The following is a 27,206-nucleotide window of genomic DNA, read 5'->3' as shown; positions in this document are numbered from 1 at the left end:
TACATTGTTTTTGTTATTGAGTCTTTTAGATTGTAACCAAACCAGCATCGTTGAATGTCACATTTGTATGAATGTTTGAATTCGATGATTTATATAGTATAATTGACATCAACATATCCCCTGTCTCTTCCAAACAATCGTGTGACATGATTTTTTTACAACAAGATAATCGTACAAATATAAAAAAAAAGAAGATGTGGTATGACTGCAAATGAAACAACTCTCCACAAGAGACCAAAATGACATAGAAATTAACAACTATAGGTCACCGTACGGCCATCAACAATGATCAAAGCTGATACTGCATAGTCAGTTATAAAAGGCCCCGAAATGACAATGTAAAACAATTCAAACGAGAAAATGAACGGACTTACATAAATTACGTTTTCACATCTGATAAAAGTCTCATATGCGCGTAGTTATTGTAAATATTTAATAAACACCTAAAATTCAGAATGAAGGTAACATATATTGCAATATAGTGTCGCAAACGAACAAATGGACGAACACATTTTGTAATATATATTGCATTATGTGATTATCTATCAAGTTTAACAAACAAATTGATGAACGAAAATCAAAAGAACTGTTGACCCTTTAATAAAATGAAGCATGCACTATTTATAGTCTTATCTCTTCTCATGGGTATTTATTCAGATACAGAAATCAAGCAATGACATCATACATGTACCAATATTATCGTCAGTACTATTCAATATAAAGTATATACAATATAAGTACAAAATGGAGTAATATAAAAGAAAATGAGCTGCGTCGGATAAAAATCAACCTTATGCAAATAAATACTAATACATCTGTTAACTTGTTTCGGAATGAACAAAACCTCTATGAAAAATCAATAGCTATACATGTACAGATAAGGGTGAAAGCTTAGTACTATAACAACGTTTCAAACCGATGCAGTTGTTTGCACCTGTCCTATGTCAGAAGTCTAATGTTCAGTAGTTGTCGTTTTTTATGTGTTTATAAGCGTTTCTTTACCCGTTTGAATGGTTTTACACTAGTAATTTTTGGAGCCCTTTATAGCTTGCTGTTCGGTGTGGGTCAAGGATCCGTGTTGAAGACCTTACTTTGACCAATAATGGTTTATTTTTATAAATTATAAATTGGATGGAGAGTCTTATTACCACTCATACCTCATCTTCATTATACTTGCATACGCTAAAATATTGAACATTCAAAGCGATTTCGAACTTTTCTGTAAACGATTCCCGATTAAGATGTCGATAGTCCTTTTGATGGGATAACTATAATCCCGGGAAAAGTTTTTAGTTGATAAAAATATGAAAAAAGAGGTACAAGTAAATAAAGGCAACAGTAGTATACCGCTGTTCAAAACTCATAAATCCATGGACAAAAAACAAAATCGGGATAACAAACTAAAACCGAGGGAAACGCATTAAATATAAGAGGAGAACAACGACATAACACTGAAATGTAACACATATAGACAAAATCCCACGAGAATAACAAATATAACATATATATATAACATCAAAACCAAATACATGAATTTGGGATAGACAAGTACCGTGACACGTCTTATCGCAATGTGAATTTACACTCAAAAATAAGAGAAAACAAACGACACAACGTTATAATGTAATACACACAGAAACAAACTATAATATAACAATGACCATATTCCTGACTTGGTACAGGGCATTTTTAAAGGAAAAAATGGTGGGTTGAACCTGGTTTTGTGGCATGCCAAACCTCGCACTTTTATGGCCATGTGAAATATAACATCAAAATGACAACACAGGACTACAATATAAATAAATTGGAGAACACAATAGACAAAGAATCATACGAACAACAGCCAACAAAAGGCAACAAGTTCAAAATTTTAATACGCCAGAAGTGTATTTTGTCCACACAAGACCTATGTGTGACGCACAGATACAAAAGTTTGAAAGTAAGATGTTTAATGAGATATCCTTTTGGCTCAGTAAAAAAAATTAACATTAAATAAGGTAGTCAGCGGGAATTGGAAATGAGAAATTGTGCCATGAGAGGACGAACATAGTCATTCAGCCAACCCTTATATCACTTTCGAAGTTAAAGCACTATCTTCCGTCGGTCTAGACCTAACGAGATTAAATAATGCCCGGCTTTTCACAAACATTGAAGATTTCAAATAAATTTATCATTTTAGAGAACACAATTCGATCCTACTATTTCAAAATTAAACTTCTATCTAATTGTATATATTAAAATCAAAACAATTTTTGTGTAATAGTTGTATACAAAAGATGATACTCCAATGTGGGAATGAATGTATCTTACTTATATGGACTCTATAAAGGTTACATAAACGTGTGATCACGATTGTCGAAGTACGCGACGCGATTTTACATTTATCCTCGATAATATAAAAAAGAAGATGCGGTATGATTGCCAACGAGACAACTATCCACAAAAGACCAAAATGACACCGTACGGCCTTCAACAATGAGCAAAGCCCATACCGCATAGTCAGCTATAATAGGCCCCGATAAGACAAAGTAAAACAATTCAAACGAGAAAACTAACGGCCTCATTTTTGTAAAAAAATGAACGAAAAACAAATATGTAACACATAAACAAACGACAACCACTGAATTACAGGCTCCTGACTTGGGACAGGCACAAACATAAATAATATGGCGGGGTTAAACATGTTAGCGGGATCCCAACCCTCCCCCTAACCTGGGACAGTGGTATAACAGTACAACATAAGAACGAACTATAAAAATCAGTTGAAAAAGGCTTAACTCATCAGATGGATTTCAGATCTTTCAGAATTTGTGTAGTGAATATTACAATGTGTTTTAGAATTAACCAACAAAAAAGAACTATTAAAAACCATATACAAACAAAATGGTTTATAACGGGACAGATAGATGTCTACTTTCCTTGTAAACATGCAACGTTTGTCTTGTTTCAATTCATTTAAAATCATTAAACTGAAATGTTATTTGAAAAAAATAGATTAAGAGAATACAGCAATATAAAAGCAAGCGTAAAATTGCATAAAGATTTAGAAATACTAATATTGTGCTATAAAAATATGCAGTTACAAAATTGAAGTAAACAATATACATCTCGCTCATTAAACGATCAGATTGCCTCTTTTCGTATTTGATTTTAGTTTCACTTTTTGTTTGGCCTGGTTTTATCAGATCTTGCATTGGTGAAATTAGTTTTGAATTTTCATACATTTTGGCTTCAAAAATCTCTGAATAGCTATTTAATGTCTAAATGCGCAGTAGATATGTTAATGTTATTCAAGTTATCTTTTATTTATTTGCTTCCCACCTAGTCTTTCATCTTAAAATAGCATGACAATTGACCATGCAAACGCGTCTCACATATCAAGTTTAGTATTTCGGATTAGTATGAACATAGAAATAATTTAAATTGTAAACAGTTTTCAAAGGATAAATTTGAAGACAAAGACAAAATGTGGATTCAGCATTATTTTTGTTATTAACTGCGACTTATTAATTTGTCCAATCAGATTCAAGTCTTACATGTACCTGACACGACTTCGATACCTTTATAACATGTATAAGAAACGGTTGGGATGCTGAAGCAACAGGTTGGCCTTGATAAAACCAAAGACAGCACATGTAAGTATTATATTAAGATATTTGTTAAAATATTCATTTTATTTTCAATTTAGTAATCAGACATTTTTTGTGTCATTCTTAATTCAATAAATTAAAATAATATATATGTATGTTAGTATTCCGTGCTTAATGGAAATCTAAGAGTCGTATCATCGGTTTTCCTTTTACTCCTTTTAGTAGTTTTCAAGGATATATTTTTTTAACATTAACTCTGCTACATTATGTATATGTGTAAAATACAAACTGCCAAAATAAATATTGTTACATAAGCGGTTTAGAGCAACAGTAATTTTAGTACAACCATGGTTGACAACGTTTTATCGGTGCAGGGTTTTCACAGGTTAGACAATATCCCTAGACATTGGTTACACTAGACAATTGAATTTCACAACAAAGCCTTTTTACAAACGTCTGATTTTCTTTTCAAAAAGTCACAATATTATAAAAGGTACTTGGACGTAAGCTTAAACATATTTATTTATAGTGGAATGAGAAACAAGTTTTGCAACTTTTAATCCCTTTTCACTTTGCGGGTGCGAGTGCCGTCTTGTAGCTGCATTAGCCTGCTCTTTTTCAAAATGTTACAAGGATGTCTTTAACGTGGAAGATATATGGCGCTCTTTCTTTAGACGGATCAGCCATTGATCGTCCACTTACAACGGACTATCATCGTGTCAAGGGAGAGCCGAAATTTCAGTTTCTGCAATTTTCATCCCGGACCGGGAATCGAACCAGGAACCTTCGTGTTAGTAGGCTGATGCACTTACCACTATACCACGGTTTGAGGATCTAACATCACTTGTTGTGAAGATGTTTTTCCGAACATTTGATAAATTATAGATACAGTTATATGATTAACACGTCAATTTTGAAAAAAACAATAGCAACTATAATGACATTCTTTACTAAAAGGAACAAATATTTAGAAAAGGTGTCTATCAGATTAGAATAACATGTTGTATAAAAAGACATTGACAGCCTTATGGGAGAATCATCAATTAGAATTATTCTTCCCTTCCCCAAGTGTATGTGTGTGTGTTTCATGTTCTGTGAGGAAGGTTTTGTTTTTCTAAATTGATTGTTACATTAAAGGTATGTATTTGTTATAACTAATTCAAATAATATATTTTAGTGCCCTTATCACATACGCAACCATGCAAATAATACTGTTACTTGGACTGTTTTTTGGAACAGCTTTTTGTAAGTATCTTAGTTGACAAAGCCTCTTTAAATATTTCTGGTAACAAAATTGTCTATTTAGTAAAACAAGTTGCACTTTATTATGACGTGAGGTTATGTTAATTTGAAGCGAACAAGTAGTAATTAGTATAAAAGTTCGATAAAGGTAGATTTAACACTGTTTGAGATTTGAAGCAAGAAACCAAAATTTTGTTAATTGTTAAATATCACTGACGAGACATTATTTGTCGACATCAATTTGTAGAATAATTCTACATTGAAGACCTGTTGGTGACCTTCTGCTGTTGTTTTTTCCTATGAAGAGACATTATTTGTCGAAATCAAGATATGGTGTACTTATTTGTTTGCGGTATAGATCTTTTCCGCAAATCTATTTTTTCTGTTTGGTATCAAATTTATAATTAAGATCTATTTTGTTTTATCTGGTGATCCGTTTATTTGGCAATCGCCAATTGCAGTCAGTAGGGTTTAAGAACATTCGTTGTTTGACCAGCTAGTCAATTGAGTTTTGATAAAACATACTTCCTCATTTTTTTATTTTTTTTTGGTCTTTTGGAAAAGTATGTATGAAGACCCCTATATCAAGAAATTGGTTTTGCATGCACACATATAAAAATTGCGGTTTTTATCCAACTTAATCCTAGGTTTGAGCGTTGTTTTTAATTTTATAGATCTGAGGTTCATTATCTAGATTAACCCAGAGCAAGAACACTTAGAATTTTTTCCTATGTCGTTTGGTAATTGAGCTTGTCGAACAATTCATCAAGAAACATTGCATAATTAATTAAACTTTCAGAATTTATCATTCTCCTTACAATATTATTAAAGCGTGTAGATGTCAAATCATTAAATCGGTTTATTCTTTGGGAGGTTTAACATGCCACAAAATCAGGTTCAACCCACCATTTTTTCTTTAAAAAATGTCCTGTACCAAGTCAGGAATATGGTCATTTTATATTATAGTTCGTTTCTGTGTGTGTTACATTTTAACTTTGTGTTTCTTTTGTGTCATTTGTTTCCTCTTATATTTGAGTGTGAATTATCATTATTATAAGACATGTCTCGGTACTTTTCTATCCCAAATTCATGTATTTAGTTTTGATGTTATATTTGTTATTATCATCGGATTTTGTCTAATGCTTAGTTCGTTTCTGTGTGTGTTACATTTTAATCTTGTGTCGCCGTTCTCTTATATTTAACGCGTTTCCCTCGGTTTTAGTTTGTGACCCGGATTTGTTTTTTTTTCTATCGATTTATGAGTTTTGAACATCGGTATACTACTGTAGCCTTTATCTAAATATAAAACCGAGCAATTTTCTTTTTCTAAAATGTTTATAACCTTTTTAGGCTGTTCTAGTTATGAGTATACGTGCTGGGACGGAACTTGTATACCAGAGAGTTACCAATGGGATTCCTGGTTTGATTGCAGTTATGGAGAAGACGAATTGGGAGGCCCCGGTAAAAACAATATACTCTTTTCTATTTAATTCATTAAGTGAATATAAGGTAAACTAAATGATAGAATTGTAAATAAAATATGAGAGGATGGCCAATAGACTTAATTACTTAATATATTGCACTTTAAATTTTATAGTTTTGTTCATTTAAATAAAAATTTCCGTTAGTTAATACCATATTTCCATCCAATTTCCCTGACATGATTGAAAACTGGACCTATTGTGTACTGATATATAACAATCAAAATGTTGAAAGACACACATGCTACCTGAATGTCTAGGTCACAAATTCACGGATTTGACGCCGGACAAGCTGCGGGATCGATCCGGCATCGTTCGTGGCAAGCTGTATTAGTCCGTAAATTTCTGATTGTAGCCGTAGTCAGACATACTATACATGTAGTATAAACGGAAATACCGAATATTGTTGAAGGGTAAGTATATCATGAGGAAACTGTTGTGCGATATCTTTATCGATAAATCAACAAATTATGTATGCCCTTTGGGTGCCCGCAACGCCCCTACTCAAAAACAACCCCTCCTCTCCCCCCCCCCCCCCAAAAAAAAACACATTTGTAAAGCTAAAGATGTATCAAAACCATTTATATATTGTGTCAAGTCAGGAATAAAGCACGAAAAGGAATGGTCAGCTTTTAGGAAATTAAGTTTCTCTATTAAGGTCCAGGTATTCAGGTCAATGAAATTGTTTTGTTAGACAATCGTAGATAGAAAATATCTTATATGTTCTATAACATAACTTTCACAATAGAAAATGTTGTAGATAAAAGGTCACAGTAAACAAATGTTTATTTCATATATTAGATGTTAGATTGGTAACGGCATGTATTAAAATACATTTTTGTACCAAGAAATCTTCTATCAGGAACATATCGTTTAAATCATTCGATATATAAAATTATAGCTAAAGACAATCGTAGCTTAAACTTATAGTACTTTTAATGAAAAACGTATTCAATTGTACAAATTTAGAAACGAAATATTTTACAGGTTGTGACATTGATCGTTTCAAATGTGCTAATGATATCTATTGTGTTATATGGTGGGGAATATGCGATGGTCAAGATGACTGTGGTGATGGCTCAGACGAACGTTGGTGCCAAAATATTTCTTGGAATAGCTGTAAGTAAACATAGTTTTTAATGGAAAATGTTCTTACATGAAATATTTACGATTCGGGAAATACGTTTTTCAATCTTAATTCTTTATACTTAACAAGTATATACAGCTATCTGACTAAGGAAGAAAAAAGCTGTTGTCTTTATTTTCTAGAGATGATTAGAAATATTTTTTTGTTAATCTGAAAATCAATGCCACACAAATATTCGTTCATTAATAGATGGAAAATAAATTTAATATGTGTATTATATTTTGATGTTAACCATTTTTCTTCTTATTCACTGGAATCAACACATGAATGACACGGAAAATATTCAAAACACATTGATTATGAACATAAGTAATTAATTAATTAAAAGCAACATGAAAATAAATGTCAGAAAATGGCGAAAGAAACGAACCCTGGCGATACAAAATATAACCTAAATGATTGGTGAAAAGAACAGCACACTTGTGATACAAAAAACACTTTCATGCTTGATCAGTACACTGATGAAGTAATCCACAACCACGCCTTTCCCCAATATTGATGCCATCATTCAAACAAATGGTTATTTTGTGTTTACGTTGACCTAATATTTATATTGTTTTTAAAACCTAGATTTTTCCAGCAAGCGCGGTTTAACCAGTTCTAATGCAGAAAAAGTAGTATCCAGGGGTATGAACAAAAGAGGCAAAGTAGAAGCTGCAGGAACAAACATGCACAAAAAAGAAAATGAAGCACAGAAAGTAGCTAATAAAATGGAAAAGCTCAGGCTGCTTAGCAGAGGAAAAGATGGCAAATAAACATGAAAAAGAACGGACGAGTTGGCTCAAAAATTGGACTTGTCAACGAACTATGATATTTGCGTTATTTGAAAAAATCATTTTTAATATTCTTTAGTGCTGTATAAACCTTGTAATAGCGTTGTTTGATCATTTCATGTTGTATTTATGTTTAAAGTTTAATCTAACCCTTCTTTGATAATATCTACCAAAAACTGCAGACAACATTTATTGATAATATATTTTCGTATTTTACACTCTTTAATAAAATATGAAATATAAAATGTAAGATATACCCTTTCCAATTTGTAACTTTGATTTAGAAACAAACATTTTAATGAATGTAGATTTATCTATATATTGTTTAGACCGTTACATACGTATTTTGATGTTATTGCTATTAACAAAATCATTATTTATTCTAACTTCTATCTTTTCTAAATAAAATCTTTCGTGCAAATGAATTGTATTTTTAGATATTATTTATTAAAACGTCGTTATCTAAAACTGAAAACTCAGCAGCTTATGTAATATGTTTACAATATAAAAAATAATCATACGTGCAATGACTGCCAATGACCTCTTAACCAAATGACTTTAGAATTATCATAAGTCACTGTACAACCTTCAACAATGATTTCATCCAATATCACATAGCAATATATCAGGGACCCAAAAGTAACAAGGGTAGAACAATGCAAACGAAAAAAAAACAATGGCCAGATTTAGGAATAAAACAAAAAAACGAAACACAAAATATATATCATACAAACAACGACTGAATTACATGCTGCGTACTTAGGACAGAAAAATACAAAAGTTGTTGAGGTTCACATGGTTACGAGCGCCAAACATTCCCCTTACATGTGACAGTGGTGTTACAGCAAGTACACACATAACTCTCAATCGATTAGAGTAAAGATTAAAAAAATCGTAAAGGTTCCGCGGAATCTAGTGTCTCGCCTATTTTAGCTGTAAATCGCAGACTCAACAAAAATGAGGAGAAAAAAACAATAAAAATATTCCACTCGATACTGTCTTTTGATTGTAAGAAGCTTCTGTCCAATTTTGATAAAAATCCAGGATAGTTTATGAAAATTATAAATGTTATAAGAACATTAACTGCAGACTGTATGTAATGTTAATTTGAAGAAAATCTAAGTCCATTTATAAGTAAAATACGGAAAAAATAGATTTTTTTTTACAAAATTTACTTCTTTATACTATCGTATGATTATAAACACGCTTCTGTCCAGGTTTGATACAAATCCAAGATAGTTTAAGAAAGTTGTTAAAATTTAAAAACTTATACCACAGAGTGAATGTAATGTTTTCTGGCAGAAAAACTAAGCCCATTTATAAGTAAAATACGGAAAAATGGAATTCTAGATACTATTTTATCATCATATGCAAGTTTCGTAAAAATTCAGGAAAGTTATTAAAAATACAAAAACTTTAACAACAGAGTGAATATTTGTGGACGACACCGCCGACGACGACGCCGACAGAATCATTTATCGCTATGTCTCGCTTTTCGACTAATGTCGAAGGCTCGACACAAAGGTTTAAGTTTCTTCTGTATCTACAACCATTAATATTCATATGTGTATAGCAATAATACTTCTGATAATTTCATTTACAAATTCAAAATTGGTACCGATAAAACAATATACAAAGATATAATTACAGTGTTAAATTTGTATCATTTTACAAGAATCTGTTTATTTTAGGCATCTAAATGTTTACTCTGATCTTATCAAAATTGCCGGGCTCGATTAACAACAACATTTTACCTTGACCTTATCTTCTAAGGAACTCAAATATATAGACAATAGGTTTATACGGCTTACGGTTAATGAGTCACAAAAACATATCTACAAAAGGAATATAACTCTTGAAACATTTCACCAGATTGCTTTGATTCAAATCAGCCAAAATCTGAGGGTGTAACCAATATTTAGGAAACATAATTTTGTCGTTATCTTTTGGGGTAACAGAGGAGACACACTTATAAGAAAAACAGAGTTTGAGGAGATCAATTTTACAAAACAAATCGTCGACTAAACGACATAAGTTTTAAAGTTCAGAAACTTTCAGTATAAAATTGAATATATTTAAGCGATATCTTGCGTAACAGCATAACATCGCAAGAAAAGGGTTTGTCCGAAGGAGAAATTGTCAGAAGGTTTGTTCAATATACTTGTAAATTACACACTTAACATAAACAAAACTTTCCATAACTGTCGCCATCTTTTAAAATATTAAAATTAATTGTAAAGAAAAATATTTTAAATGTACTCCTGTTTTTTTTTTTTTTTTTTTTTTTTTTTTTTTTTGCAAGGTCGTTATAAGTTTATTTTCAACTTCTAATCTTGAGTTATAGTCTTTAATACATCTAAGTATAGCTCAAAATATGGAAATGTGAAAACACGTTGAAAACTTGTACGTAAATGTTTTTTTTTTTTTTATTCGAACGCTTTAATACTCGAATCAAATAATAGATTTAACAAGTTTCTGATTCTATCCCTTTGATTTATCAATAAAACAAATATAGGAGACATAAGAAACATGGTTCAAGGTCATATGTGTATGATGGTTTAAATTGTATAGTCAATATAAAAGAATTGGTCAAAACAAAAAGATTGACGAAAATGACATCACAATAACAGAAGAAGGAAAACATAAATACCCGCATCGCTTCAAAATTACTTGTACAAAATCTTTTAACAAAGTACGTTATTAGATCCGATTGAATGTGTGTAGATATCAAAAATATTTAGAAAACTTTGTTAATTTGCACAAAGGGTAACATAAATCGTATTATAGTTTGCACACATAAACAAATGGACGTACTTGTTTTGATATGTATAATTGCAGTATATGAATATTTATCAATTTAAACAAACAAATGGATGAACTAAAACTTAAAGAACAATTGACCTTTTAAATGATGATTTAAACTTTTGAATACTTGATAAATTGTTAACAATGATGATGTACTGTCTTAAAATATAACAAACACTAGTTACTAGTATAGTGTTTACTTTTCTTGTGGATACTTATTCAGCTATAGAAATCAAGCACGGACATCATACCGACATTATCGTCAATACAATTCAATAAAGCAGACATGGTATATAGTTCAAAGTGAGCAATTCAAAACAAATACATGACAAAAACAAAACAAAAATTCAACTTTGTTCTTTTACATCTCTCGATGATTTAGATGGCAATAGTCCTGTTGAAAAGATACATATAATATCGGGGAAAGTTATGATTAAATCATCATACAAAGGTGTCAGTAACCTTGGTGACTTTCTTTTGGATGTCTGTTTTATGTTTTTAAAGTAAAACACGTTACATCGATGCACAACAGTACCAAAAAGTAGCATACTGAAAGGAAAATAAACTTAGATTAAGGCAACAGTAGTATACCACTGTTCGAAAGTCAGAAATTGATTGTGAGAAATCTGATCCGGACAACAAACTCAAACTGAGAAAAAAAAAACATAAACTATAAGAGGAAAACAAATAAACAACAGAAACACTAAAGTGAACAAAAAACATACTACAATGCGACACAGAAATGAACTTAAGATAACTATAACTGCCATTTTCCGGACTTGGGACTAGCTATTTTTAGAAAAAATGATGGATTGACCCTGGTTTTGTGGCTAGCTAAACCTCGTTCTTTTATTGCAATGTTAAGTATAAAGCTTAAATGACACCTTTACATGACAGGAATACAGTACAAATAAATGCAAGATTATTAAGGACAGAGAAATGACAAATAACAATACAAAAGTACTTTTCGACATGCTAACCACAGAATAAAAACGAAAACGTAAAACAACATAGGACAGCACAACAGAACTACGAACTGTCTTTCAACGCCATCAAAGTGACGTCACAGGTAAATTTCTTTGTTCTTACACATTTTCCGATTAAGATGGCAATAGTCCTCTTGAAAGGATACATATAAGATTGGGGAAAGTAAGGACTAGTTTATAAAACAGAGGTGTTAATAACCTGTTTTTTTTTTTTTATATTCATATGATTTGTAGCGATAAGTCAGAAGGAAATATGATAAAATATACTAGCAAGTGGGAATTAAAAATGAATCACTGTGCCAAAGACAGAACAAACATAATAATGTGTCATAAAGTACTAGCAATTTTGAATGTTAAACACTGTTTTGTTTGCTCTTAAAATATTGAAAACTTCCAGGATTTTCACAAATATTTTCGAAAAAAAATTGATCATTTAACTTCTATTAATCAATGTTTTCCGGCTTTTATGACAACTACGATCCTCGAGTATAAGATTAACAAAAAATATCAATAAGAGTAACGATTGTAAAAAAATATATTTGCAGGTTAAATTTCGTGTCCTTGAACACAACAATAATTGAACTCGCACGAATTGGAAAAACATCAGAAATGTTATATTTAATGAATAATTTAAACAAAAATATTTTTTTTTATTAACAACTGTAATGTGCTGTCTGTTTCCGTTTATATTCTTTCATTAATGGTGTAAGTATTTGTCCTTGAACACTACAACATGACAATACTTATTTGTAATTTTTTTTAATTGCGATTTAATACACATTTACAATTTTAAATCCATGTGGTAGGTCTCCTATTTGACCAATATTAAATGAACTCACATGAATTGAACAAACATCAGAAATATTATATTTGATGAATAATTTTAGAAACAAATTTATTAAAGATTTTTATAAGTAATTGCATTGAGTTATCTGTTCTTGCGGATATTCTTTCAGTATTAGTGTAATTATTTGTCCTTGAACACAAAAGCAAGGTGACATCTTTTTCATATAAATTGAATTTTGATAAGATAAACATTTACCAATATTAAAACCTTATGTCCTATTAGACTAATATATATTGAACTATATTAAATAAAACAAACATCAGAAACATTATATTTGATTATTAATTCAAATATAGTATTATTAAAGATTCTTTTTAACAATTGCATTGTGCTGTCTGTTCTCATGGATATATTATTCATTAATTGGGTAATAAAGATCTAAAACACGAAATTTAAAAATTAAATAAAATGTAAACAACAACTTTGTAGGTCACTTAACATGATAGAAACAGCAACTCATAGATAAATATCACAGGCCAATATCAGTCCATTTAGTTCATGATACTGTAGAAAAATATCATTTAATTAAATATCAAATTACTCCAGACCTGTAATTAACAAAAATGTTGGCAAAAAATATTTTTAAATAATTATAGATTACAAACTAAGTACTAAGATAACCATTTTCCTTTCATTGTTTTATTTGTAAACCAAAAATACCCACAACAGATAGAATTCTTCCTGGTTTTGGTGGGGTTCCTGTTGTTCAGTCTTCTGTTTTCAATGTTGTGTTTTTGGTACTATTGTTTTTCTGTTTAACTTTTCTTTTTAGGCATGGCGTTATCAGTTTTTTTTTTTTTTTAATTAGGGGGCATATTGTTTAAATTAATGAAATCTTCCTGAGAGTCCTTAACAATTAATACATATTTATAAAGTACAATACTTTAATTTTATTTAGAGCCATCTTTTATTGTAGAAGAACATTAATCAGCAGTTTACGAAATTCAAAATAAAGGTAACATATATAACAATAAAGTGTCGCAAACGAACAAACGGACGAAATAGTTCTGTAATATATATTGCAGTATGTGATTATTTATCAAGTTTAACAAACAAATTGATGAACGAAAATCAAAAGAACTGTTGACCCTTTAATAACATGAAACATGCACTATTTATAGTCTTAAACCTTCTCATGAGTATTTATTCAGATACAGAAATCAAGCAATGACATCAAACGTGTACCAATATTATCGTCAATACTAATCAATATAAAGTGTATAGAATATTAGTATAAAATGGAGTAATATAAAAGAAAATGAGCTGCATCGGATAAAAATCAACCTTATACAAATAAATACTAATACATCTGTTAAATTATTTCGGGATGTACAAAACCTCTATGAAAATTCAATAGCTATACATGTACAGATAAGGGCGAAAGCTTGGTACTATTTAAACGTTTCAAACCGATGCAATTGTTTGCACCTGTCCTATGTTAGAAGTCTAATGTTCAGTAGTTTTTTATGTGTTTATAAGCGTTTCTTTATCCGTTAGAATGGTTTTACACTAGTAAATTTTGGGGCCCTTTATAGCTTGCTGTTCGGTGTGGGCCAAGGATCCGCTTTGAAGACCTTATTTTGACCTATAATGGTTTATTTTCATAAATTATAAATTGGATGGAGAGTCTTATTAGCAATCATAACTTATCTTCATTATATATAAATGTACTTGCATACGCTAAAATATTGAACAAATTCAAAGCGATTTCGACCTTTTTCTGTAAACGATTCCCGAATAAGATGTCGATAGTCCTTTTAATGGGATAAATATAATCCCGGGAAAAGTTTTTAGTTTATAAAAACATGAAAAAAGAGGTACAAGTAAGATGTTTAATGAGATATCCTTTTGGCTCAGTAAAAAAATTAACATTAAATAGGGTAGTTAGCGGGAATTATAAATGAGCAATTGTGCCATGAGAGGACGAAAATAGTCATTCAGCCAACCTTTATATCACTTTCGAAGTTAAAACACTATCTTCCGTCGGTCTAGACCTAACGAGATTAAATCTCTTTAAAGCGGCTTTACATACACATGGAAGATTTCAAATAAATTTATAATTTTAGAGAACACAATTCGATCCTACTATTTCAAAATTAAACTTCTATCTAATTGTATATATTGAAATCAAAACAATTGTTGTATAATATATAGTTGCATACAATAGATGATACTCCAATGTGGGCATGAATGTATCTTACTGATATGGACTCTATAAATGTTATATAAACGTGTGATCATGATTGTCGAAGTACGCGACGCAATTTTACATTTATCCACGATAAGTAGACTTCAGATCTTTCAGAATTGGTGTAGTGAATATTTCAATTTGTTTTTGAGTTAACCAACAAAAAAAGAACTATTAAAAAACATATACAAACAAAAGGGTTTATAAAGGGACAGATAGATGTCTACTTTCCTTGTAAACATGCAACGTTTGTCTTGTTTCAATTCATTTAAAATCATTAAACTAAAATGTTATTTAAAAAAAATTAGATTAAGAGAATACAGCAATATAATAGCAAGCGTAAAACAGCATAAAGATTTAGAAATACGAATATTGTGCTATAAAAATATGCAGTTACAAAATTGAAGTAAACAATATACATCTCGCTCATTAAACGATCAGATTGCCTCTTTTCGTTTTTGATTTTAGTTTCACTTTTTGTTTGGCCTGGTTTTATCAGATCTTGCATTTGTGAAATTAGTTTTGAATTTTCATATATTTTGGCTTCAAACATCTCTGAATAGCTATTTCATGTCAAAATGCACAGTAAATATTGGTACAGTTAATGTTATTCAAGTCATTTTTTATTTATTTGCTTCCCACCGAGTCTTTCATCTTAAAATAGCATGACAATTGACCATGCAAATGTGTCACACATATCAAGTTTAGTATTTAGGATTAGTCTGAACATAGAAAAAATTTAAATTATAAACAGTTTTCAAAGGATAAATTTAAAGACAAAGACAAAATGTAGATTCAGCATTATTTTTGTTATTAACTGCGACTTAATAATTAGTCCAATCAAATTCAAGCCTTACATGTACCTGACACGACTTCGATACCTTTATAAGAAACGGTTGGGATGCTGAAGCAACAGGTTGGCCTTGATAAAACCAAAGACAGCACATGTAAGTATTATATTAAGATATTTGTTAAGATATTCATTTTATTTTCAATTTAGTAATCAGTATTTAATTGTATCAATCTTCTCTGACATTTTTTGTGTCATTCTTAATTCAATAAATTAAAATAATATATATGTATGTTAGTATTCCGTGCTTAATGAAAATCTAAGAGTCATATCATCTGTTTTCCTTTTACTCCTTTTAGTAGTTTTCAAGGATATGTTTTTTTAACATTAACTCTGCTATATCATGTATATGTGTAAAATACAAACTGCCAAAATAAATAATGTTACATAAGCGGTTTAGCGCAACAGTAATTTTAGTACAATCATGGTTGACAACGTTTTATCGGTGCAGGGTTTTCACAGGCTAGACAATATCACTAGACATTGGTTACACTAGACAAAGCCTTTTTACAAACGTCTGATATTTTTTTCAAAATTTCACATTATTATAAAAGGTACTTGGACGTAAGTTTAAACACATTTATTTATAGTGGAATGAGAAACAAGTTTTGCAACTTTTAATCCTTTTTCACTTTGCGGGTGCGAGTGCTGTCTTGTAGCGGCATTAGCCTGCTCTTTTTCGAAATGTTACAAGGGTGTCTTTAACGTGCAAGATATATGGCTCTTTCTTTAGACGGGTCAGACATTTATCGTGCCCTTCCAACGGACTATCATCGTTTCCTCAGGACCATACTCGCAAGTGGTGTCGAAAATTCAGTTTCTGCAATTTTCATCACGGACCGGGAATCGAAACAGGAACCTTCGTGTTAGTAGTCTGATGCACTTACCACTACACCACGGTTTGAGGTTTTAACATTACTTAAGTGAAGATGTTTTTCCGAACATTTGATAAAATTATAGATAAAGTTATATGATTAACACGTCAATTTTGAAAAAAACAATAGCAACTATAATGACATTCTTTACCAAAAGGAACAAATATTTAGAAAAGGTGTCTACCAGATTAGAATAACATGTTGTATAAAAAGACATTGACAGCCTTTTGGGAGGATCATCAATTAGAATTATTCTTCCCTTCTCCAATGATCTGTTGTATAAAACACTGTTATCGCTTGTTTTAATTCTTGTCATTTCACAACTTTTGATTAGATCGATCCATAGTTTGTAGGTAGTGTATTTCAGTGTAGTGAATTAAGTTGAATTAATAAACTGTAAAAACATAATTACTTAAATTTGAATTTAGAAAAAAACACTTACTTACAAAACATGACACATACACACACACATACACTTTAAAGATAATTTGCATCTCTTAAACTAAAATTCACCGCAGAAAATGACATTTGATGCGGTGAATATTAGTATAAGATAAGCAAATTATCTTTAAAGTGTATATGTGTGTGTGTCATGTTCTGTGAGGAAGGTTTTGTTTTTCTAAATTGATTGTTACATTAAAGGTATGTATTTGTTATAACTAATTAAAATAATATATTTTAGTGCCCTTATCACATAAACAACCATGCAAATGATACTGTTACTTGGACTGTTTGTTGGAACAGCTTTTTGTAAGTATCTTAGTTGACAAAGCCTCTTTAAATATTTCTGGTCACAAAATTGTCTATTTAGTCAAACAAGTTGCACTTTATTATGACGTGAGGTTATGTTAATTTGAAGCGTACAAGTAGCAATTAGTGTAAAAGTTCGATAAAGGTAGATTTAACACTGTTTGAGATTTGAAGCAAGAAACCAAAATTTTGTTAATTGTAAATTATCACTGAAGAGACTTTATTTGTCGAAATCAAGAACACTGAGATTTTTTTCCTATATCGTTTGGTAAATAAACTCATCATAGATATCAGGACTAAATTTTGTATATACGCCAGACGCGCGTTTCGTCTACAAAAGACTCATCAGTGACGCTCGAATCCAAAAAAAGTTAAAAAGGCCAAATAAAGTACGAAGTTGAAAAGCAATGCGGTCCAAAATTCCTAAAATTTTTGCCAAATCCAGCTAAGGTAATCTATGCCTTAGGTAGAAAAGCCTTAGTATTTCAAAAATTCAAAATTTTGTAAACAGTTAATTTAAAAATATAACCATATCAATGATAATTCATGTCAGCAGAAAAAGTGTTGACTACTGGGCTGGTGATACCCTCGGGGAAATAAATCTCCACCAGCAGTGGCATCGACCTAGTGGTTGTAAATATACTCATCATAGATATCAGGGCTAAAATTTTGTATATACGCCAGACGCGCGTTTCGTCTACAAAAGACTCATCAGTGACGCCCAAATCAAAATATTTATAAAACTTGTCGAACAATTCATCTAAAAACATTGCATAATTAATTAAACTTTAAGAATTTATCATTCTCCCTACGATATCATTAAATCGGTTTATTCGTTGGGAGGTTTAACATGCCACAAAACCAGATTCAATCCACCATTTTTTTCTTTAAAAAATGTCCTGTACCAAGTCAGGAATATGGTCATTTTATATTATAGTTCTTTTCTGTGTGTGTTACATTTTAACGTTGTTTTTTTTTGTGTCGTTTGTTGCCTCTTATGTTTGAGTGTGAATACACATTATTATAAGACATGTCACGGTATTTTTCTATCCCAAATTCATGTAAAAAGACTATTTAGTTTTGATGTTATATTTGTTATTCTCATCGGATTTTGTCTAATGCTTAATTCGTTTCTATTTGTGTTACATTTTAATGTTGTGTCGTCATTCTCTTATATTTAACGCGGATTTCACTCGGTTTTAGTGTGTGACCCGGATTTGTTTTTTTTTTTATCGATTTATGAGTTTTGAACATCGGTATACTACTGTTGCCTTGTTCTAAATATAAAACCGAGCAATTTTCTTTTCCTAAAATGTTTTTAACCTTTTTAGGCTGTTCTAGTGATGAGTATACATGCTGGGATGGAACTTGTAAACCAGGGAGTTACCGATGTGATTCCTGGGCTGATTGTAGTTTTGGAGAAGACGACTTGGGATGCCCCGGTAAAAACAATACACTCTTTTCTATTTGATTCATTATTTGAATATAAGGTAAACTAAATGATAGCATTGTGAAATAAAATATGAGAAGATGGCCAGTAGACTTAATTACTTAATATATTGCACTTTAAATTTAATAGTTTTGTTCATTTAAATAAAAATTTCCGTTAGTTAATAGCATATCTCCATCCAATTTTGCTGACATGATTGAAAACTGGAGCTATTGTGTACTGATATATTACAATCAAAATGTCGAAAGACACACATGCTACCTGAATACCTATGTCACAAATTCACGAATTTGACGCCGGACTAGCTACGGAATCGATCCGGCATCGTTCGGGGCAAGCTGTATTAGTCCGTAAATTTCTGATTGTAGCCGTAGTCAGACATAGTACATGTATTATAAACGGAAATACCGAATATTGTTGAAGGGTAATTATACCATGAGAAAACTGTTGTGCGATATCTTTATCGATAAATCAACAAATTATGTATGCCCTTTGTGTGCTCGCAACGCCCCTAAACAAAAACAACCCCTCCTCCACCCCAAAAAAATAAATCTGTAAAGCTAAGGATGTATCAAAACCATTTATATATTGTGTCAAGGCAGGAATAAAACACGAAAAGGAATGGTCAGCTTTTATGACATTGAAATTCCCTATTAAGGTTCAGGTATTCAGGTCAATGAAATTGTTTTGTTAGACAATCGTAGATAGAAAATATCTTATTTGTTTTATAACATAAATTTCACAATAGAAAATGTTGTAGATAAAAGGTCACAGTAAAAAAATGTTTATTTCATACATTAGATGTTAGATTGGTAACGGCATGTATTAAAATACATTTTTGTACCAAGAAATCTTCAAGCAGGAACATATTATTTAAATCATTTGATAAAATTAAAGCTGAAGACAATTGCAGCTTAAACTTATAGTACTTTTAATGAAAAACGTATTCAATTGTACAAATTTAGAAACGAAATATTTTACAGGTTGTGACATTAATCGTTTCAAATGTGCTAATGGTCTCTACTGTGTTATATGGTGGGGAGTGTGCGATGGTGAAGATGACTGTGGCGATGGCTCGGACGAACGTGGGTGCTCCAATATTTCTTGGAATAGCTGTAAGTAAACATAGTTTTTAATGGCAAATGTTCTTACATGAAATATTAACGATTCGGGAAATACGTTTTACAATCTTAAGGTAGCACAATACAAAGATTTTTTTACTTCCAATCACTAACCTTTGAAATGCTGTAACTTTCTTATGAATGCATAGAAAATAATAAAAGAGGTATATATAGATAGATAAAAGATTAATCTTTTAAATGAATGCAATATTTTTATTATGCAATCATTATGTAATCAATTATTATTTAATTAGTGGCAAAATCTGGGTAAGTTCACTTGAATGAATTTAGCTCTATCATCTCTTTAACTATACAGAAAATTTTAACGAAATCTTAATCAACACATCATGGGCTTCAAAAGGGTGTCTCAGATTGTCTCTATAGTATTCTATTCTCTCACAAATCTCTAATTAGTGTAAACATCCTGACCACATAAAAGAAAATAATGTTTAATTAGGTGTAAAATTTGTTCTATACACTCTATCTGAAATCTGAGACACCCTTTTGTAGATAATGGCCATAGGAACAACATATAATAAACTCAACCCTCTAGGGATACCTATGCAGAAGCTAATTTCATTTGAATGTGGAAATTTGGTGAAAAATATTTTAGACACAGTTAACATTATAATTGGTTACATAATTGTTGCATAATACTAACATTGCATTAATTTGAAAGAGTAATCTGTTAGCTATCCAAAACTACCACTATTATAAATTTTCAAGCATTATTAAGAAAGTTACAGCATTTTAAAACTCAGGAGTTGGAGTTATAAAATCTTTGTATTGTGCTACCTTAATTCTTTATACTTAACAAGTATATACAGCTATCTGACTAAGGAAGAAAAAAGCTGTTGTCTTTATTTTCTAGAGATGATTAGAAATATGTTTTTGTTAATCTGAAAATCAATGCCACACAAATATTCGTTCATTAATAGATGGAAAATAAATTTAATATGTGTATTATATTTTGATGTTAACCATTTTTCTTCTTATTCACTGGAATCAACACACGAATGACACGGAAAATATTCAAAACACATTGATTATGAACATAAGTAATTAATTAATTAAAAGCAACATGAAATAAATGTCAGAAAATGGCGAAAGAAACGAACCCTGGCGATACAAAATATAACCTAAATGATTGGTGAAAAGAACAGCACACTTGCGATACAAAATAGACCTTAATCCACACCCACGCCTTTCCCCAATCGTCATGCCATCATTCATTGACCTAATATTGTATTGTTTTTAAAACCTAGATTTTTCCAGCAAGCGCGGTTTAACCAGTTCTAGTGCTGAAAAAGTAGTATCCAGGGGTATGAACAAAAGAGGTAAAGTAGAAGCTGCAGGAACAAACATGCACAAAAAGGAAAGTGAAGCACAGAAAGTAGCTAACAAAATGGAAAAGCTAAGGCTGCTTAGCAGAGGAAAAGATGGTAAATAAACATGAAAAAGAACGGACGACTTTGCTAAAAAATTGGACTTTTAATATTCTTTAGTGCTGTATAAACCTTGTCATAGCGTTGTTTGATCATTTCATGTTGTATTAATGTTAAAGTTTAATCTACACCTTCTTTGATAATATCTACTAAAAACTGCAGACAATATTTATTGATAATATATTTTCGTATTTTACACTCTTCAATGAAATATGAAATATAAAATGTCAGATATACCCTTTCCAATTTGTATCTTTGATTTAGAAACAAACATTTTATTGAATGTAGATTTATCTATATATTGTTTAGAAGGTTACATACGTATTTTGATGTAATTGCAATTAACAAAATCATTTTTCATTCTAACTTCTGTCTTTTCTTAATAAAATCTTTCTTGCAAATGAATTGTATGTTTTAGATATTATTAATTAAAACGTCGTTAACTAGAACTGAAAACTCCGCAACTTATGTAAGATGTATACAATATAAAAAAATAATCATACGTGCGATGACTGCAAATGAGATTGGTCTCCTCCTAAGACCAAATAACCAAATGACTTTAGAAGTTAGCAAAGGTCACTGTACAACCTTCAATAATGATTTCATCCAATATCACATAGCAACATATCAAGGACCCAAAAGTAACAAGGGTAAAAACAATGCAAACGAAAAAAAAAACAATGGCCAGATTTAGGCATAAAAAAAAATATATATATATATATCATACCAACAACGACTGAATTACATGCTGCGGACTTGGGACAGAAAAATACAAAAGTTGTTGAGGTTCACATGGTTACGAGCGCCAAACATTCCCTTAAATGTGACAGTGGTGTTACAGGAAGTACAAACATAACTCTCAATCGTTTAGAGTAAAGAATTACTTCTGGATACTGTCTTATGATCATAAAAAGCTTCTGTCCAAGTTTGGTACAGAGTGAATGTAAAGTTTTCTGGCAGAAAAACTAAGTCCATTTATAAGTTAGATACGGAAAAAATGGAATTTTAATTTTACAAAATCTACTTCTTTATACAATGTACTATCATATGATCATAAACAAGCTTCTGTCCAAGTTTCGTAAAAATCCAGGATAGTTTAAGAAAAGAAAGTTATTAGAATTTCAAAAACTTTAACCACAGAGTTAATATTTGTGGACGCCACCGCCGACGACGCCGACAGAATGATTGATTGCTATGTGTAGCTTTTTCGACTAATTTCGAAGGCTCGACAAAAAGGGTTCGATAGTTTAGTCTTGGATGCATGATTTTTTTTTTATTAGTTGTTAGTGGCTTTCAACTAGCTCTCAGATAACTGCAACTATTCTCAGATCTGTTCCTAGTGTCTTTTTGTTGTCGGGATGTACAAGTACTCGGCCACGTCCACTTGTATTTTTGTCCTTCTGATGAGTTAAGCCTTTTTCGACTGATTTTTATAGTTCGTTCTTATGTTGTACTGTTATACCACTATCCCAGGTTAGGGGAGGGTTGGAATCCCACTAACATGTTTAACCCCACCATATTATTTATTTCTGTGTCTGTCCTAAGTCAGGAGCCTGTAATTCAGTGGTTGTCGTTTGTTTATGTGTTACACATTTGTTTTTCGTTCATTTTTTATTTAAATAAGGCCGTTAGTTTTCTCGTTTGAATTGTTTTACATTGTCATATCGGGGCCTTTTATAGCTGACTATGCGGCATGGGCTTTGCTCATTGTTGAAGGCCATACGGTGACCTATCAATGTTAATGTATGTGTCATTTTGGTTTCTTGTGGACAGTTGTCTCATTGGCTATCATCCCACATCTTCTTTTTTATATTAAGTTTCTTCTGTATCTAAAACCATTAATATGCATATGTGTATAGCAATTTAAATGTGTAGCCCAGTAGTTAACATTTCAGTTTATTAAATATCAATAATGTGGTCTTTTTTTTATATAAATTTCCTGTTTTACAAAACTTTAAATTTTTCGAAAAACTAAGGATTTTCTTATCCAAGGCATAGGTTACCTTAGCCGTATTTGGCACAACTTTTTAGAATTTTGGATCCTCAATGCTCTCCAACTTCGTACTTTTTTGGCTTTATAAATATTTTGATAGGAGCGTCACTGATGAGTCTTGTGTAGACAAAACGCGCGTCTGGCGTATTAAGTTATAATCCTGGTACCTTTGATAACTATTTACACAACTGGGTCAAAGCACTGCTGGTGGACGTTTCGTCCCCGAGGGTATCACCAGCCCAGGAGTAAACATTTCGGTGTTTACATGAATATCAATAATGTGGTAATTTTTAACTAAATAACCGTATGAACAACCTAAAATTCTTTGACATTACCGAAAAGGATCAAATGAGTTCACAATGAAAAAAATACCATTTAATCGGATGAAAAATAAAATCCAAAACACTTCAACAAGAATCAACCCCTCTGTATCTCAGAAACCGTTTACGCCACTCTAAATCTGTTGACATACTCAAGTTGCAGAATTTAATTAGCAATTAAAAAAATCTCCATTTAAATAAGTCGAAAAAAAAACCAATCTGTATATACAAATATGTCAATATTACCTAACCTGATCTAGTTGCATTTTGCGGGCAGAACGTGGATTAAGCATGCAGTCTCCGAATTTGGATATTTTAGCTTTTTCTGTGGAAAAAAAATGTTTCAAAGACAAACTAAGGAAGTACAAAACACTACATGTATACGTCATATCACAAATATTTCCGACTTTGTACGGTTTTGGAGGAGTAACACTACATTATACATCTTACCATTTATATTATTCAATAACATTTTATAAAACAAACAATCTCGCCATATTATGCATGAGTAGATAATTTTATAGCTATTGTTGTGAAATATTTTAAAAACTGACTGTGAGTTCAATGATGTATTTTGCAATGAATAGAAATAAGAAGATTTGGTATGAGAGCCAATGAGAAAACTCTCCACCCAAGTAATAATTTGTAAGAGTAAACACTCATAGGTCAAAGTACGACCTGCAACACGTAGCATTTGCCTAACCCAAATAGCAACCTATAAAGAGCCTCAAAATTTGTTTTATCATATTTTCGCCACAGCCGCAAATTTCTCCAATTAGCTCCTGTATTAATTGATCTTAATCTCCCTCCGAAATGTTTGAAACGTTGATTGTGTTAAATTGCATTATCTAATTTTTCCAATTAATTGCACTCTCGCTAGCGATAGACACATTCATATTTGAGCCGGATTTATAGTTAACAGAAGCAGATTGGAATCAGTTATGACGTAGACAGTAATCATTCGAATCGTAATCATGTTCATTAACCATAAGTACGATGAAAGCACATCATATAATGACGTTTCGACATCATATAATGAAGTAAACCAAACTACATAATATAAGATTACAAGCACATAATATAATGACACAACCACATCATATAAAGATATTTGCATATAATATAATGGTAACTGCACATCATACTATGATATTTACACATCATATAAGTATATTTGCACATGATATAAGTATAATTGCACATCATATAAGGATCTTTTCACATAATATAAGTACATTTACACATCATATAAGAATGTTTGCACATCATATAAGAATGTTTGCACATCATATAAGAATCTTTGCACATCATATAAGAATGTTTGCACATCATATAAGTACATTCGCACATCATATAAGTTCATATGCACATCATATAAGTATATAAGCACATCATATAAGTATATATGCACTTCATATAAGTATGTTTGCACATCATATAATGATGTTTGCACATCATATAATGATGTTTGCACATCATATAAGGATGTTTGCACATCATATAAGGATGTTTGCACATCATATAAGGATGTTTGCACATCATATATTTAAAGGATATTTGCACATCATATAAAGGTGTTTGCACATCATATAATGACAATTGGACATCATATAAAGGTCAATGCACATCATATTATGTAAATGGTCTTAACAAGACAGTGTTGGCGTTCCATAGCACATCATATAAGTATATATGCACATCATATAAGTATGTTTGCACATCATATAAGTATGTTTGCACATCATATAAGGATGTTTGCACATCATATAAGGATATTTGCACATCATATTAAGGTGTTTGCACATCATATAATGACAATTGCACATCATATAAAGGTAAATGCACATCATATAATGAAAATGGTCATAACAAGACAGTGTTGGCGTTCCATTGCATAGTCTTCGAGTGTATTATCAGAAGAAGTTGACATAGATCTATACAGACCATGCAGACTATGGTTGGGAAATCAAACATGGAAAACTTTGTCCAATTTAAGGTAGATAGGGTGTCTTCCTCCATCTTGGATTTGGAAATACCAGAAAACAAGGTCTAGATCTTTAATAGAATGTGCAAATTTTTATAGTAGAAGGTCATTCATGTGTAAGAACTTCCACTTCTATAAAGAAAATTACATGTTTTATCATATGTATGGTTGTATTTTACAAAAAACAGAAAACTTTTGTTTGATAGAATTTTTTCCAACTTTGCCACATAAGGGGAGGCAACTCAAATGCAAAGGCAGACAATTCAGATTAAGGTACTTTTACAATAGAATGTGTTAGAAATTTCTCTATTTTATTATGTAGCAAGAAAACGGGTCCGGTGACCCCATTTTTTCTTTTCTTAACTGAAAGATTACTATTAAAACTATCTTCTCATATGTTATCTCAAAATTCTATGGTGTAGTTTACGCTTTATTGCAGAAAATTGAGTTTTCCATGCATAATCTATACAAAATCTGTCAATTTTGAACACCGTGTAGCATTAAAATAAATTCGGTGACCCATTTTTTTATTACGTTTTTTTAAAAAGCATAATATAAACTACATTTTGGCAAATTATTAAAAAATTCTATGGATTATAATTTAGACACCCCATCTACCTTAATGGAACTTCCAACTGCACCTGATAAGCTCCTTAACATTTAAATATGAGATGCAACTGTAAACAAACTGTGACACCAAATGATGTGTTTAATGAAAAAAATGGTTTCTGAAAAATATAAACTGTAGTTTTTTTCCAGTTTTTGACGATTTTTTGATAAATTTAGCTTTTCACCTAAAATCAGTTATTTTACTATTGTTTTACAATGAATTTTGTTAGATCTGATTATAATTATATTAAGATTTTCATTTGTCTATTTTGGAGTGATTCAAAAACAGTTAAAACCCCAAATTGGTGTTTTTCCAGTTTTTAACGATTTTTGATTGATTTTACTAAATTTTACCCAAAATCATTATTTACGCATTAAGGAATTGCTGTAAAGTTTAAGAATGATTAGAATAAAGGTTTTTGTCTTTTTTTAAGAAAAAAATGAACTTCTATGACCATTATTTATATTTTACTGTCTGTTTTGGAAATTAATTCACACTATGTGAATCTCAAATTCCAACAAAAATTGGATGCTTTCGCCTAAAATTTCATGTTTATAAAAAAAAAATTTAAAATGTTATTTCATTTCTTAAACACTGTATAAACTGTTATTAATCTTTTGCTTTGGAACAATTATCATCAAAAATGAAAGTTAAACAAGCTTTTTCCAGTTTTCGCTATTTTTGACAAATTTTGCTATTTTTCACCCAAATAAATCCATGGTCCAACTCATGGTAGACTTTTGGTATGT

At 30.9% G+C, this 27,206-nt stretch overlaps 2 protein-coding genes across 4 annotated transcripts in view; both read left to right on the top strand.

Moving 5' to 3' along the window:
* Positions 1-8,658, top strand: part of LOC143053961 (uncharacterized) — a 33,713-nt gene extending 25,055 nt beyond the window's left edge. Inside the window, exons 1-5 of one of the 3 annotated variants that reach the window (XR_012971519.1) lie at positions 3,547-3,635; positions 4,768-4,835; positions 6,183-6,293; positions 7,301-7,432; positions 8,031-8,658. Coding sequence is in view for 2 of the 3 variants with exons in the window: in XM_076226788.1 (XP_076082903.1) it covers positions 7,301-7,432; positions 8,031-8,215 (317 nt within the window). In the remaining variant the exon portion in view is untranslated. Of the gene's footprint in view, positions 1-3,546; positions 3,636-4,767; positions 4,836-6,182; positions 6,294-7,300; positions 7,433-8,030 lie in introns of those variants that run through there. The other 2 variants (XM_076226788.1, XM_076226790.1) reach the window with 2 other exon arrangements.
* A 7,263-nt stretch (positions 8,659-15,921) lies between these two features.
* Positions 15,922-21,699, top strand: LOC143053959 (uncharacterized). The gene is made up of 5 exons (XM_076226785.1): positions 15,922-16,006; positions 17,467-17,534; positions 18,866-18,976; positions 19,968-20,099; positions 21,371-21,699. Exons 2-5 carry the CDS (start codon positions 17,489-17,491, stop codon positions 21,553-21,555), a joined length of 474 nt encoding a protein of 157 aa, XP_076082900.1. The 5' UTR covers positions 15,922-16,006; positions 17,467-17,488; the 3' UTR covers positions 21,556-21,699.
* The last annotated feature ends 5,507 nt before the right edge of the window (positions 21,700-27,206 follow it).

This window comes from Mytilus galloprovincialis, chromosome 12 (assembly GCF_965363235.1).
Source record: "Mytilus galloprovincialis chromosome 12, xbMytGall1.hap1.1, whole genome shotgun sequence".
Lineage (NCBI taxonomy): Eukaryota > Metazoa > Mollusca > Bivalvia > Mytilida > Mytilidae > Mytilus > Mytilus galloprovincialis.
Note: the sequence above shows the minus strand (reverse complement) of the source record. Positions and strands in the feature narration are given on the sequence as shown.

What these genes read in the sequence shown, in the direction of transcription:
- LOC143053959 (XM_076226785.1), top strand. Translation starts at nt 17,489, where the DNA reads ATGCAAATGATACTGTTACTTGGACTGTTTGTTGGAACAGCTTTTT. An exon ending in AGACGACTTGGGATGCCCCG is followed by an intron (nt 18,977 to 19,967) that starts GTAAAAACAATA and finishes AATATTTTACAG; the next exon opens with GTTGTGACATTAATCGTTTC. An exon ending in CAATATTTCTTGGAATAGCT is followed by an intron (nt 20,100 to 21,370) that starts GTAAGTAAACAT and finishes TTTAAAACCTAG; the next exon opens with ATTTTTCCAGCAAGCGCGGT.